The sequence below is a fragment of the Chenopodium album genome, chromosome 6 (genome assembly GCF_948465745.1).
Source record: "Chenopodium album chromosome 6, dcCheAlbu1.1, whole genome shotgun sequence".
In the NCBI taxonomy this organism is placed as follows: Eukaryota; Viridiplantae; Streptophyta; class Magnoliopsida; order Caryophyllales; family Amaranthaceae; genus Chenopodium; species Chenopodium album.
Genome location: NC_137839.1, coordinates 8052380 through 8069345, shown reverse-complemented (window position 1 = coordinate 8069345; position 16966 = coordinate 8052380). Strand labels below are relative to the sequence as shown.

Genomic DNA, 16966 nt, shown 5'->3' with positions numbered 1-16966 from the left:
AATATATCCTCCAATATATATTTATGTAGTTCAACCTATCATTTGCATTAGTTGAAGTTCCAAGCAAAATAATGGGTTCACTCTTTCTAAGAAAGAGGTATAGTATAGATTATAGAATAATGTTTACGTATTATGTGTACGGAGCATATAGTATTGGAAAAGTCTTTCCTTTTTTGAGATGCATGCCCATAATATAATGAAATGGGCGGTAGGATTTTCAAATTATTAACCTAAATTTGGCGTGAGTTGTTTTGACATTACCAACTTTCTATACTTGGTAATTTCCGAGGGATAAACCTTCTAATTTTGGAAAGTATCAAATTATTTATTCTTCCTATGATTCTAAATAAGGCATGAATGATGCAAGCTAAGCTAATTTAACGTACTTATCGAGATATTTTGAGTCTTTCATTGCTTTCTTGATGGGCAAACTAAAGAGGTAGTGTTATTTTTATAGAAAATTGATCAAGATTTACCAAAGTTTTGGTTCATCTTGAGATTGCTAAAATTAGTGAGAAAAAGGAAGACAAATACTAGTATTGATAACTATGATGATACATAGGAGAATTAAAGTGCAAATATTAGACTAAAATTAACATTAATTACACCGAACGACGCGTGATTTTGTCATGAATTCCTTACTTAATACCATTTCAACCAATATAATTTATCCTTATCTAACGCCACGGGGCGCTCGTTAACAAGATCCTTTTAATTTTTGTTTTTTTATGTACACGAGGTTAAACAGGCTATCATTATTTGAACGTTTAATAAGATCTCAAATTTTGTATTGGTTACTTGCAATTCAAAAATTATTTCATTTTGCTTATTTAATTACTCCATATTGTTTCTAATAGTAGAATATTGTTTTGACTTTAATCCCAAATTAACCAAATGTGAGGCCAATGCAATATGAATACTCTTTAATCCCACATTAAAATCTAGAATACACAAGAGATTAGTCCAAATATGAACAATATCAATCATATAACTAATATATAAAGCTAAACTTTTAGTCAAGCGACGAGACAATGACACTTGGCGTTTCAACTTTTCGCCAAGTGTCGCGCCACGTAGGATAGAGTTATATAGAATTCAATTTGTAGGATAAAAAAAATTAGTTTATAATTCTATTTTCAATCAAATTTTGATAGAATTTTAGGATAAAATTGTTAATTTAAAGTTTTATTTTCGATAAAGTACCAATATTTCATATGTACAAATTGAATTATTATTTTATTCAAAAATAATTAGATTATAACTCTCATAAATTATCATATAAATTTATTTTTGTATCATAATATTTTTTAGAGAGAAGGAATTAGTTCAAAATGCACCACATCCATTATTTATAATATATTCTAATAATAACTAATATATAAAGCTAAACTTTTAGCCAAGCGACGAGACAGTGACACTTGGCGTTTCAACTTTACGCCAAGTGTCGCGCCACGTAGGATAGAGTTATATAGAATTCAATTTGTAGGATAAAAAAATTAGTTTATAATTCTATTTTCAATCAAATTTTGATAGAATTTTAGGATAAAATTGTTAATTTAGATTTTTATTTTCGATAAAGTATCAATATTTCATATGTACAAATTGAATTATTATTTTATTAAAAAATAATTAGATTATAAATTTCATAAAATATCTTATAAATTTATTTTTTGTATCATAATATTTTTTAGAGAGAATGAATTAGTTCAAAATGCACCACATCCATTATTTATAATATATTCTAATCAATTTAAATAATATATACTTCACAATCTAATATAATTTTATTACTGTGTGTAAACCAGTTATTGTCAATCGCATCTGGTCACAAGTCATTTCAAACAGGGTCATTATTTCAGGTTACGGGTCAAGAAATATTTTTCACCAATATTATTATTATTATTAATCATTACATGTCTACTACATAGTTTAAATTGTCACAAAAACACATCAATTGCTAACTAATTTTGTATCAACGATATATTTTAAAATTTGACATATAGATTAAAAATTTATCTTAAAATTCAATAAACAACCCGGGCATCGCACGGGCACAAAACTAGTATATAATAATCCTCATTTTTCTTTATTTCTTCAATTCTTCATTAAAAGAGAGCTATTGATCTATCAAATTAATCCCAATAAACTTACACGTTGATACTATGTATCATATCTTTTGATAGAATATATAAATTAATCATGAGATCCAACCATCAACTTTAACTTAAGGTTAACTTGGTCATTTGATATGGTATGACAGAGACTCTATTATGTACACCAGATGTACCGAATACCCAATGTCATATACTCATTCAACCAATAAACGAATACAAATATTATTTGCTCATTTGTTGGTAGAATGAGCAAATGACCTTTGGTGTACGGTACTACCGGATGTATATAATAAATTCTAGATATGACGGGTCTCATGCTTTATCCACACTTCATTATATTCAATGTCATTGGAATCTAGATCTTATAATGAGATATCATAATACAATATATAAAACAAAATTTTGGGTTTCAACTCTTAGTTTAAATTACTGGTTGAGTTGCGTAACCTTTGATCAAAAGATAGATTGGATAATGTTTAGCTATTTGTTTGTCAAATAAAATTAATAGATCCTTTTTAAAATAATAATAAAAGAATACAATGGTTATATAATGGGATTAATTTGATAGTAAATTTGTGAGTAGCTCCCAAATCCAAGTCTAAACTTATCACATAAAGACTTGCGTGGACCTGTTCTACAATAATATTATTGTGAACCCGAGATTTATACACACGTAACTGACTTGGATTTGGGAGCTACTCACAAAATTGTGGCCATTGTATTATATCAAATCACAAGCGTTTATTTTTATTGACTAATGTGGACCTTTGATATTATTTATTTTTATTTTATATTTATAAAACTTTGACAAAATTTTTTTTTTTTAAGAAAATAATAAAAATAAAAATTTACGTTCTTATAAGTTTCTTCTTTAATTACTTCTCTTCAATCTTTGTTAGCGATCCATCTATACGTAGTATAACAATTGGCTCCAAGTCCAACCATTCAAATAGAGTTGCTTGAATTCAAGATTGCTTTAATTTTTTGCTTGATTAGAGATCTACTGGTACTGAAAGGATACAGTGGATAGTTTGGTCTTTAAAAATACTTTAACTGCAAGTAATTTAAATAGACAATTGGTTTGCAAAAAAACAATGAAGATTAAATTACTTGTATCCACTTCAAAACAAAGAAACCAATGAATAAAGATTATAGAGAAGAAACTGAAAAAAAACGTGGAAGTTTTTTATTTTTTAATTTTTTTACAAATAAAATAAAAAGTAAGCTAGATCAACGATTTACATTAGTTAATAAAAATAAACGGTTGTAATTTGATTTAATATAATAGCCACAATTTTATTGTAGCCACTCAAAAGTCATCCTTGAACCTAATGACCCTTATTTTTAACATAGTAACCTTATTTTATAAATAATAACCTTTATTAAAACTTGTATAGTTGTATAACGTTTAATATTATTGTGAATTTGAATACAGTGTTATAACCCTAATTTGAACATAGTGACCTTTATGATTCATATTAACCTCTTATAGCCTATATATACCTTGTTTTTATTATAGTGACTTTTTTTATTAATAAAATAACCATATTTTCTATAATACTAGTGATCCACAATAAATTAGTGTGAACTAGTTTCATTTAATAATTTGTGAGTTTATCAATGGTACCATGCTTCATATCCTAGGATTTAACTTAGTTTTAATATGGAATTGTATTCTATAGATAGAGTAGCCATTCAAATGGCAACATACTTGCAAGATCAAATCACTGAACTATCACATACAGTACAAACATTTAAAAAATTAGGGAGACAATAAAAATTGTGCATCCATTATAAAGTTGCTCTTAAATAATTAAAAATTATCCCATAATAAATAAAAGTTACCCTATATAACTAAATGTTAGAGATACTTTATTTAAATGTCCAACATTTATATTTATAGATGATATACATAGGTGAATGAAGTGTGTAGAAACTTCTACATATTTGCTCTTTAAAATTGTAACATAAATCTAGAATCTCATTAGCATTCTAGAATCTTCCACAAATTTCCGCCATTTCTCAACGTGGTAATATTTTCTAGAAATCTTGAGATGTAATTAGTTTTTTTTTTTTTTTTTTTTTTTTTTTTTTTTAAGAATTGAGATGTAATTAGTTAGACTTAGGGCCTGTTCTCTTATGTTGAAGTTTAGTTCAGCTGAGTTCAGTCAATGAGAACAGACCCTTATAGAATTTGAGTCACACTAATCTAACAACTTCTTATTCATACACCTGTGTATTTTGTTAAAATAATCCTTAAAATCTTGTGCATACCATAGTTTTAATTAGTCAAATGTTAGTGGAATCATTAGCAACAGTAAAAACTTGTCAAGTATAATTTCAAAAGTACAATTGAAACATATTTTTAAGTGGATCAATGTTATTAATCATTTAATTATGTTATAAAAATTCTTTTGATAATTGAAATTGTAAAACTAATGTTATTAGTCAATTGACCAATTGTATCAGCATAAAGTGAAACATTTGCGTAAAGACACACCCTAATCCCATGAATCAATGTGGTAAAAAACCTGAGTAACACTGTAGATTGTACAGTAAAAAAATTAATTAATGAAAAATGTTAAAAATAGAAAATAAAATGAAGAAATTAGGGAATAAAGTAGGGTAGTTGTTTCTAAATTTGTATTGAATAGACAGACAACCTAACAAATTGTACGGCAAGATAAATCTTGGACACACGTGTTGATTTGATATCATGATTAAGAATCCATCAACAGTACTGTCGTTTGACACCTGGATTTGCTGATGTCATTTATTAATTTTTTAATCCTCCAATCGTATGGTTAGACTGTTTCTTGGCCTTCTTTGTCTAGACTACAGGATGAACACCATGTGATTTTACACCAATTCCTCTAATTATTTTCACTTATTAAGGAAATTATTGTTTCTATTTTTTTTTTTAATATTACAAAAAAATATTAAAAATTTACTACTTTCTCTATTTTATGTTTTTTTTGCAACTTTGAGCATTATTTGTGAGATATAAAATATTCAAAAGTTGCAAAAAATGAAACGGAGGTAGTGTTTTGTTCGTGTCAAAACCATATGTCTGTTTTTTTATAGTATTTTGCATTGAAATTAAGATAAGTAGATGGAATTTAAAATTATGTGTAAAATAATTGAGAATATTAGGGTCTATTTGGCATAATAGTGGTTTTCTGTTTTTTCATTTTTAATTTTCAAAATCATATGATACATGTCATATAATTACCTTCACCAGATGTCCACGAAATCAGGGATGGGAATGTCAGAGTCTTTTCAAGCCATTCCCGAACAATAGTTTCTCTAAAAGAATCTGGCAAGGAGTCTTTAACTAAATCACTGGATCCTTTATTATGGAACAAGAAGTGCGCAAGAACAGATACCAGGGGTGGAAGAATCCTCAAACAGTTCATATTTGCTTCTTGACCTACATAAAGCTTGTTTAGAAGCAATTCCCAGAGCCCAACAGCTTTTTCTTGGTTCCATGTGCCTTCATTCAATAGTGTAAAAAGTAAAGTCACCAGGGCTCTCAAAAAAGGCTCTTCAATATAATCGAGATCTTTACTTGAAGGTGGCCATGTATTGAAAAAACTCAACTGACTTTTTGTTCCGCATACAAGAGCACCCTCCAGCAAAATATTTACGGTGGAGTCAAATAAGCAAATTAGGCTACCATCACTTTCACTTTTAGCGTGAGAACTTAAAGAAGGCAAAAGAGTATCTAAAGCACTGCCATTAGGCCACTTCCAATTGCAAAGCATTTCAGCAACTACCCAAGCTCGGGAAAATTCATGCTGAGAAGAAACTAGTCCATTGCCTCCTCTCTCCTCTACAGCAAAAGCTTGTAGATCAGAGCCAACAAGCACTCTGTTAATGCCCATTTCTGAGATAAGCTTGTCAACTAGAGCAACAAACACCTGGCTCTGCAAAATCTGCATGGAAAAAAATAAAATAATAATAAATCATATTGTGAGTATCCCAGCTATATACCCAAACCTAGATATAACAGTGCTTGTACAATAAGCTGCAGGAACGAAAAATTAAGACAACTATGAAACATATATGAGTGATATGACAAGCATATTTCTTAATAATTAAAAAATAGGGACTTCAATTTCAGCATTGTTAGATTCATCAAGAGCTTACATCATAAACTAATTTATGTAAGTCAAAAATTCATACTTCCTAAGCTCTTTAAAGTTGGCTACACACTCATTTTTGCCTTTTTGGTAATGTGCTCACATTCCTTAACATGTGCCCGCCAAGCATTTAGCAATTTTTAAAGAACGAAGGAATAATAAATTAGAAGCATTGCCAAAATAAGTGCCATGAAAAACAGTTTTCTCTGGTTGGCAAATACAATTTCTAGGGAATCACATGCAAAATACAAAAGCAATGCAAGAAAGGTTCAAGATACATGTGCCTATTTTGATAGTCAAAAGGATGCTTATGTTTATGAAAGAATTCAAAGAACATAAGAATCCAGATTTAGCCACCCTCCTACCCCACCACACAATAAAAACACATACACACTTTTTATTTTTTATTTATTTAACATAAAAAAGGAGATGGAGCTTCAATTTCATCGGAGTAAATTAACCAAACATTGTTTATTTCTAATTCCATGGAACAAAAGTTTGCATGTCAACTTATTGCAAACCAAAGAAAGCCTTACAAGTCTAATAACAACATTGTAACAATTGGTTCCTTGAATTTGTGCTACAGGAATAGCCCAGGAAAACGACATGCTGAGCTTACACCTAATAAGTTAATCCCTGTAGCATAAACCTATTCCATAACCAACCTACTTCTCAATTTAGTATGTGTATTACCAGACCCCTCCAAGGCACCAAAATTTTAAGATACTATAAGAGATAAATAATATGGTCTGCACTTCTTCATATTATGAATAATAACAAACTACAGATCTAAGGACATTGGTCAATACTTAATACACATGCATTAACTTGAAAATAATACTAGAAATATAGTAAATAAAACACATTAGCTCATAATATTCAGAACTTAAGGAATATGGAGATTCCACTTACCTGTATATCAGTTATAACACCCTCGACTTTAAAGCCATGCTTTCTCTCATTATTACTGTTATCTGGAGTGATCCACAAAGGCCATGATTTATCAACGTTAAGAAGCAGCTCTACTAACTTCTGCTCCTCTAATTGGTTCAGACAAAGATGCTTGCTAACTTCAATCATCCATTTGCAGCATAGAGATGTGATCACGCCAGCATCAAATACATCCTGCTCGAAAATGGCAGACCTAATAAACTTTATAAGAAGATTTCCTAGTGTCATCCGACTTTGTGACACAAGGCTTCTCCAAAATTGTTTACTCATACTTGTACGGAAAGCATGCATCACTTTACCAAACTCTTGCCTGGGCATGATACTTTTCACTGAAGCACCATTGTGCTTAGTGTCTGATGCTCTTGACACATCGTATTCCCACTCAATTACAAAGATAATGCCTCCAATACCAACAAGCAACTCACTTTCCTCGCAATATGATTTCAAGCTAAAAAGGGTACTTCTGAGAACTTCTAGAGAAGTGTAAGCCATCCTAACCACGTCTGCAGAATTTTGAATCTCTGGTGTAGTGGACTTCATTTGAGAGCAAGTTAAAGAGACAAATTCCTTTACGCAAGCAAAAGGAGACTCCATAGCATAAGCTAGAAGCTTTCCAAATGCTTCGGTGTATATCTGAACGACGGCATTCTTAGACAGAAAAGAAGAATCGTTCTCCTCTGATGTACCACCAAGTACAGCCCTGAGATATACCCAAAAAAAGAAAAGAAAAAAAAAGGTAGTCAAAGACAGCATAAAACAAGCACCAGAACAATTAAGTATTAACACACAATACTGGTTTATATTATTGTAATGTATCAAGAATATTTGCCAAATTCAATAGATAGTTAATTAAAAAAAAAGGCAGTGTACAGAATGCTATCCTCTTAAATTAACAATAGCTTGATAAAACCAAACTAGGGAGAGAAAAAACTGTTGGTCACCGACCAGTGTATAGAGGAAAAAAGTGGAGATGGGCCATACCGTATAAACTGCAAATCAGAATCTGTAGAGGTTGGAGCATTCTGCATCATAGTAACAGCAATTGAATCCAGCAGTTCATGTTGCCAATTTGCGATTTGAGAAATTTGATCATCACCAAGTTTTGACAGCCTTTTTGTCAGATTCCTAGCCTTTTGAATAAGAATTGATAACCTTCCAATGTGAGACGTTGCAGAATGGTACATGTTGGTAGCATATGTGATAATAATGTTCCACTGCTGTTTAAAACATTTATTATCCAGCAATGCAAGCAAAAGGTCCAAGCGAGCATCCATGGCACTCTCACTTCCACTGAAACACCAAGAGACAAATATCTCCTCAAAAACTTTCAAAAACATGCTTGCTTCTCTATCATCCTGACCAGTGGCACTGCCACCAACAATTCCTTCACTTGGAACAAGTCTCAATACTATTTTCCTTGGCCCAAAGATTGAAACCACAACTGATAGAAATTTAACCACCTCAATAGATTCCTGATTTCCAAAGCACAAAAACAAATCATGAGAAAAAGCTACTAAACCATTGAATACAATGCACAAATTTCTCTAAAAGGCTCCCACCAAAGGGTCAATGAATATGACATTACTCATTAGTCTATTACAGTGCAAAGTAGTTGTTTCATAAAAGTACAGACTGACAAGATATAATTATATAAAACCACAAAATCAAGAGTTGACAAATTTCTGGATCAATGCATGCAATCTACAATAAAATAACTTGCAATGTGAAACAACTAATGTCCAATCTTCATCTCTAGAACAGAGTGACAATTATTCAGCCATCATCTAGAATATATTGACCAGAAGTTATGAGTAGAATTACTCATTACTATATTTTTTTTTGTGTGTGTGTGTGTGGGTCTGGGTCTGGGTGGGGCACAGCTGCACAGTGAAATAAAGTCATCACTTGAACAAAAAATAAGCAGACTTGTTGCCAAGGGGGGGAAAAAGAAATTTACTATGCAGCATCAGATGGAAAAGAAATTTACTATGCAGCATCAGATATTGAAACAATTCTTTTGCAGTCCTCTTAATTTCTAGTTTTCTACAACTGTCTGAAGATTCTAAGTATCGGCACCCAATATAATTCAAACAATTGACTTGCCTGCATCAGATCCTTTCAGGCCTAGCAGGCCAATCCCTACAATATGCCACATCAACTATAGAAACTATTCTATGCATACCCCTTTGATGCCAGTTATAGTCAAGTGTTCTCAGTTGATTAAAAAAAAAAGTCTAGCGCTCATTGCATCAGACCTTTTAGAGAAAATTCCTACAACTAACCTGAACAGCCTTTGCTCCACTATCCCAAAAACACGATTTCATTACATAAGCCTTTTGAACTTCTACCGCAATTGGAAAAGGCAAATGAATTTGGCCAAGAGAACAATTAGGACTTTCGCATCAGGGTCTCAAATTCATTATCACTGATGAAAGATGAGGCGCAAAGTTGCACTTCATTTTTTTTAGTTTAATTAAACAAAATATATTTGTAATAGCTTAGTAGCAAATGTAGAGTACAAAGTAGGTCATGCTGTCCTCCCACACAAGCAAAGATCACACTTTTAATCATTTTCTTTTTTGGATTTCTGCAACTACAACTACATATCTTGCAAAAGGCCATTCCTGCTCGCTCAGAATGATGTAAAATAAGTTTATTTTATCCCACAACTAACCAGTGGCCTCAAAGGAATAAGCACTCTAAACTATAACCATATGCATCGTGACATTGCCATAAAAACATAGCGCCATAGCAAGCTTTTTTGTTTGGCCCCTCCAAAGTCCACACCCACAACAAAACATAATTGTAACAAATCCAAGTATCCAACACAAAGAGTCATGAAATAGAAGCCAACTTGGAACTTACATGTGACATAATTAATGGAAGAGACCTTTCCAGCATAGGCCCAACCAGATAATCCAAGGGCCAACTTTCATTTCTTAAAACTGCATATTTCTCCACCAACACCAAAAATTTTCTGGCTCTTCCTATGTTCCCAGAAGCTTCCTTTACATGCTCTGTTTGCTGAAATGTCTCAAAGCAGCAGCCCTGAAATGCTTCACAAAATGGATTGAGCAGTTTGCATTCCAAAGAGTAGATAGCAGAAAGGATATCAATTATGCAGCACCCCAGATCATGCAACTGCCCTTGTTTAACCTCCAGTTGACTTTTGTCTAACAATCTTGAGGTCTCTGAAAAAGCATCTCCATCAGTACTGGAAGTGCTGACATCTTCATGCCTTGCCTCAGAGTAGACCAAGAAATCGTGCCACAATAACTTCACAAGTACATTATCAACAAGAGACATACGGAAATTGTATATTGCATCGTCTCCACTACAATATCTGGCAGGAATAGAAAAGAAAATATAAGACGCTAAAAGAATTTGGACAAGAATTGCATATCCAAGGAACCTTCATGCCAATTACTCCGTATTAGATAATGATATAAGTCATATAACAGCTAATATTTAAAAGTAACATATAACTAACATCCTTCTAGTTTCCTAAACTTAGCCTTGTGGAGCCACATGAAGGCACCAGGTTTTAAACGACCAGAAGTATAATATGAATGTCAGCCCAGCCAACAGATCTATCTAGCATCTTATATGTGAGCTGCATCAGAAGGTCAGAAGGTGGCAGAAAACATTCTTTCACCCACACAATCCCTCTCCCCAATCTCTCTCCCATGAGTCCTAAGCAGAGCAAGAATAAAACTGTCCACTTATATAAAATTGCAAACACTTGCCATAAGATACTTTCACAGAACCCTCTCTGATGTTGCAACACTCATCTCCAAGATATACGAGCAAATTATAAGCAGAAAACACAATACAGTTAACGAATAATCTAATTTTTGGAATGAAATTATCTAGAATTGCTCATTTCAAGGGAAGGAAAAAGGAAAGGTAGGCTCCTGGGAACTCACGAAACAAAGAAACCTCAATGAATAAATGCCCAACGCCTTTGTTTTCTTCATCATGTTACAGTCATGAGCCTGGGTAGAATGATAGTGAGGTAGCAGTGCCTGTTGCCAGGCACCCTGCACCCATATATGTTTCCCATTCCCCCACTTTTTCTCCCTCCCTCCAACAATAGCCTATATATCCTTTATTTGGTCATCCTCACTTGTAATCTTCTTAAATTTGTATGAATTGGATAGAACCAGAGGTACAAAACGTCAAAACTGCTGGATCAATTTTATATTTCAAATCATTTTATGACACCAAATACATTCAATTCCACAAGCCCTACAGTTTTTCATTGTTTCTTCCAACCATCCTAACCACCAACCAAAGGAGACCATATCCTAAATCGATTCAGGAGCACAAAACCTCTCAGATGCAACCCAAGTGCCTTGTGAATACAAAAGTTCCTTTTCTGAAAGTTTAACAGTACTCCAAAAACGTGGTAGCTACACACTTCTGCGCTTCATAGATTATACCTCTCCAAAAATGCAGAATTCCAATAATGACAAACTAAAAGCTAAAATCTCCTACACATTTGTTTTATATCATATAAAAATACATACCTTCCACAATTATGCAAGACCCAAAGGAGACATTCTTTAAGGGCCACAAAAAATGCCAAGCGATCAGCATTACTAGGGTGAGATGCATTCCTTCCTGCCCATAGGTCTTGGAAGAAGTCAACAAAGTACTTATGACCCCCAGTTACCTCAGCTGGCAAAGCATCTAGGAGAAGTACCAAAGCAGGATATGACACCTGCTGTGATCCAAAGCAGCCATTTTTCAGGAACTGCCAAAAGCGATTTGAAAAGATTTTTTGAAAGTTAACATATGACCAACTCCCAGGAAATCTTCTGGTAAATAGCAAAAACGTTTCCCACAATGCTGTATGACAAGATGGGTCCTTTTCTTGGAAGGCACCAAGTATTGCAGTAGCAAGACCTTTAACATCTTCTTCACTAAAAACTTCACATATATTCTTGACGAAACTTCTGAGTACTGCATATGTAGCAGAGCGAACAGCAGGGCTCTCAGATTTAAGAAAGTCTAGAAAATAATGATGAGACACGAACAAAGTCTTGGCAGAAGAAATAGCCATATCTCGAGCTTTTGAAAACTTTGTTGATTGAATGTTTGAGTCTTCAATAGCAGGTTTCTCTGATTGAACGCCAATCAATACATCTAGTAGTGTAGCAAGAGCTAGTAATGATGACGATATAACCTGATAGTCAATGGAAGCAAGGAAACCAGGCAGATGGACAATATTATTAATGATGTAAAAATACAAAGAAAAGACAACGAAGAAGAATATGCAGGCAATACAGACAATTACTGAATTGAAGGCTGTGATGTATGTAATGCATAGAGCCATAGAGCATATACAATCATTCTATATAACATCTTAAGCTACTGTCTTTTTCATCCAACAAATAGTTTCCATCCAAAACAAACTCATAACAACGTAAGTCCATACAGTTATGAAGTATTAGTATCAACTGGGAAGCACATACCCTTTGGTGCATATCTGCTAACTCATCTGAAGCGGCAGCAAGATCAGCCATACCCTGCTGTGTAAGCTTTAAATTTTCTTCCAAATACTCAAATACCTCAGAAGCGCAAAATATCAGTGCCTCTAGTCTTTTCTCCTGGGTTGGAAAGGCAGCCTGTTTCCATAACAAAATGATCAGGTTTTAGCCTGTGTCCAACTGAATTATAGTCATGCTTACCAGGTAACACGCATAAAACCTAAATTGTAGATATATTTAAGATTAGATAAAACTAAAAATAAAGTTTGGTATGAGCCTTACGTACATACATGCAAAAGATAAGGAATACATATATACAATGCATAGAACATGAATAGCTGTTTAACATTATCCTTTTGAAACAGAAGCAACAATAATCATAAAATAAATGGTGAAATACTCAATGTAACAACAGTAAAAGTCAGCTGGAAATGGCCATACCAAGCGGATTTAAGTATGTAGTCAAGCTCAGCTCAATTAAGCCCAAGTTAAGCTCACTTCTTTGAACAATGAATATTTATAAGTAAAGTAGTAAACATACCAGGGTTTCAAACTTAGTTTCAATTTATTCATGGAGATCAATGCATCAAGATTATTGTGTCTCCTCGACAATGTTAATTTCCAGAAAAAGTTTTTGCTAGCTAATTTCACAATAATATAACGTAGGAGTCAATCAACAAAATCCATTATATCATCAAGTATGACACTCAAGAAGCAAGTCATTAGTCCAATCATGAATCCTACTAGTAAAAAATTCACTTCAAACCTGTAGTGATCGCTTAGCGGCTTGAGAAACTTCAGAAACAGAATCGAACTGAGCAAACCACCATGGTCCCATCAAAGACTTAAGATGCACAGCTAAATCCCTTCTGCAGAAAGGGAGTAAATTGTTATTGTCACCTAATTACCTAAATCCTCTTATCAACCTCTTATGCCTAGACATCGACAATCAGGCATTGGGTAACAATTCATTCTCCTTCCATAAGAATAGAAAAAACCAATAAAGCAATTTCAATCATATAACTTGAAGCAGGTGCTTCTTTATTAGCCCTCCCCTGTGTGTTCCCCTTCATAACCCCCCCCCCTTCTTCTCTTTCGAAATGACTAAAAAAGTTGAAACCAAAGAACAATACACAAGTCATGTCTGAAAGAAACAAGGACTGACCCAGCAGCAGCAACAAGGCTCGTCATTGTGTCATGAGTTGCCCGTCGAACTTCTCTGTTGTAGTCCATCAAAAGCCTCCTGTATTCAAAACCCTGGATAACAAAGTACAGGTCAGGAAGAAGAAAAATTGACTGGCATCAAACTTTCAGGAAAATTACAAATAAAACTAAGCCAAAATTGTATATATACCAGCTTTATATCACAAAGCTAAATTGCCTTCAACTCACCACTGTCATAAGGTTGACCTTCATCATTTAAACAAAAACCAAATTTCAATGACTACTTTGGCCAAACCAAGTGACAAGAGCCAAAGCTGATATAATCCACCTCCCACAGCCCATACCTCCCCAAAACTATAACTTAGTTAAACAAAAACAGACGTGTGTAAGCAACATAGACTTAATTAAGGAATAAATTGATAAACAATGAACAAGCTAAACTGGTGGAAGATATTCAGGTTCAAGAAGTGACTCTAAGCGAAGTACTAAGACACAGAAAAGCAAATGAATGGAGAACAAATACCCATTGTGGAATTATCGGTAATACATCCTTCCCAGACTTGTTCTTCAGTAGGGCTGATAAAGAATTTAATGCTTTCAGCTGCATAAACAAAGGCAAATTAGAAGATAGAAGTCTAAATCAAGACCCAAAACTTTAATCAAGTAGTTTTCAACACAAGCATAATTGGGTAATGACAAGAAATTTGTCTCAGCTGTTAATAAAGACAGGATATCTTCAAAGAGAGCAACGCAGAAAATATTTTCATATATGTTTAAGAATCAAGTACTCCACTATACGAACTGGCAGAGGTCCATGATAGCTATTTTCTGGTGGTTATTCTTTCGTAGCAGAAACAATCAGAATGAAGGAACTAACAGGAATTAAGAGATAGCAACTTATCCATGATCAAAGAGTAAAAGGAATAGTTCTTAAATGAAGGTCTGCAACGTCATTTGAAATTAGAAGGTATGTGTGAGAACCACACATATTTTCCAGGCTTCCTATAAAAATAGGAACACTGAGGATGATAGATCCATTTAGGACAAAGCTATAATATTAGGAAAGCAATCAAAGCATAGAAGACCATTTAAGCATGTGATACAAAGGATAAACATAATGCATTATGTAAAACATGCACTAACAAAGGCACAACAGAAAACCTCAGGTAAATCTATAATTTTGAATTCATTATGCCTAAAAGTGATCACTGCATTTCTATACATCACCATACGCTTAATATATTTGGAAAGAAAAATAAAAATAAAATAAAATAAAAAAATAATAACTTGTCAAGGACAGTAAAAAAAAAACAAAGAGGACCAGTGTTCAATCTATTCATTAATTTAAATTTAATAGCATGATATGCAAGACCAAGCAATGAATGTTTTCACGATAAAGCAAGCACTAGGTTATGGCTTCTGCATGTTAGTCAGTTTATTTCACAGCAGTGGGAAAGAAATACTGCAAAAAGATATCATAACGTCATTAGGCGTAGACAATAACTTGGATCAAACAAGTGCATATGTTCCAAATCTAACAGAAAATCCAAAGAACTATTGCAGTCGACGATATTGAACATGCCATCACATAAAAATTTACACCCCATAAGTTGACACAGTAAGCAATCATCATATTGCCCAAATTCCAAACAATTAAACCAAACTCTATAATTGGCAAAGTTCACAATTGCTCAGGGAATCAGCATGATCAAATCTCTAATCAGACTAATTTGCAACATTAGTAGGTTTCAATGTTAGCTCTCAGATGACAGCAGTAATAAGTCAATTTTAGTTATCAAGATCCAATTTGAATTCGATCGTAATTACCTTTGTGACGGGATCTTTTCGAGCTAGTCTTTTCAAGTATTGTACCATTTCACCATCAATACCCTACATTCAAACACCACAAAAATCTCAATACCACAAACCACAACTACATTAAGTCAAAATTAACATATTCAAACACAAACTCTCTCCCACTATAATTTTAGGCATTCTACTAACACCCACAAAAATTCAATAATCATAACATGAAATCAAAAACAACTATAACATCATCACAAACTACCAAAAAAACTCAAAAATTATACCGCGAAAGAAGTGGATTCATCCCCATGTACAGAATCAACCCGAGAACTCCCCACATAACCTCCAAACCCAATTGGGGCAGAACCCGTAGGCACCAACGAAGCAGCAAGACTGATAATTTTTCAACAAAAACAACAAAATTCGATTACAATTCACCAAATTAAAGAAACCCATCAACAAATTAGGAGTAAATATACCCAATTCAGAATAATTATGGAGAAATCAGAAAAAATGAACAAAGAAATTGATGGGTTTTACCTGCTGCTAGAAGCACGAGCTTTGGTTCTAGCACTTTCACCCTTTTGTTTCCCCATCGATTTTCTCTCTCCTCGTAAACTCTAGCTTTTGCGGCGGTGTTTGTGGGTGTTAACACGGCGTTGTTGGGTGGTTTTTGCGGTGGTTTTGGGTTTTGTTAGAGGTGGTGCGATGGTTCGCTGCCGTCGGAAGAATAGGTGCAAGGTCTTTCAAAGTTTCTCTACACTTATAGCTTGAGAAATGTCAAACAAATAGAGTTTGATCTTACATGAACAAGGTTCTCTTTGCACCTTTACGAATGCGTCTATAAGACTATAGCTCTATATGTTGATGGCTATCGGTTCTCTTTACACCAAAATTTACGAATGAGCATAAGCCTATAACTCTATACGATGATGAACAATATATGGAACTGAATTATTTCTACATCGGCTCTCTTTATGCCAAAATGTACAAATGAGTCTACAAATCTATATGTTGATGAGTTATTGGTTCTCTTTACACCAAAATTTACGAATGAGTCTATCACTATGTATGTTGATGCACTAGTTTAGAGTGATAAAATAATTAGCTGTATTAAAATTTGGGCAATTTCAAAGCTACCATAAAGCGAAAGACTTTATTTTAAAGAACCATATCAAATGGCGATGTGTAAAAGGATATTCATCGATGTGAGAACTCCCGATAACAGTCATGATTTTGCCAAATATGATGAATTCTAGAGTGTAGTTTGCTAGTTTTGAATTCTATTATAAGCATC

At 33.3% G+C, this 16966-nt stretch overlaps 1 protein-coding gene across 1 annotated transcript; it reads right to left on the bottom strand.

The window, feature by feature from the left end:
* Positions 1-5241: 5241 nt before the first annotated feature.
* On the bottom strand, positions 5242-16534 carry LOC145634481 (E3 ubiquitin-protein ligase listerin-like). Its single transcript, XM_081685904.1, has 12 exons — positions 16210-16534; positions 15954-16062; positions 15691-15753; positions 14387-14464; positions 13865-13956; positions 13466-13568; positions 12685-12837; positions 11737-12395; positions 10073-10550; positions 8189-8679; positions 7169-7907; positions 5242-6049 (listed from the first exon to the last, which is right to left on the bottom strand). The coding sequence occupies exons 1-12, from the start codon at positions 16263-16265 to the stop codon at positions 5321-5323; spliced, it is 3750 nt and encodes a 1249-aa protein (XP_081542030.1). The 5' UTR covers positions 16266-16534; the 3' UTR covers positions 5242-5320.
* Between the last annotated feature and the right edge of the window lie 432 nt (positions 16535-16966).

Excerpts from the sequence above, each read along its gene's own strand:
- LOC145634481 (XM_081685904.1), bottom strand. The coding sequence starts at position 16,265 with ATGGGGAAACAAAAGGGTGAAAGTGCTAGAACCAAAGCTCGTGCTTCT. Across the intron at positions 13,957-14,386 it reads TACCGATAATTCCACAATGG|GGTTTTGAATACAGGAGGCT; the intron begins GTATTTGTTCTC and ends TTTGTTATCCAG. Across the intron at positions 12,396-12,684 it reads TAGCAGATATGCACCAAAGG|GTTATATCGTCATCATTACT; the intron begins GTATGTGCTTCC and ends ATTGACTATCAG.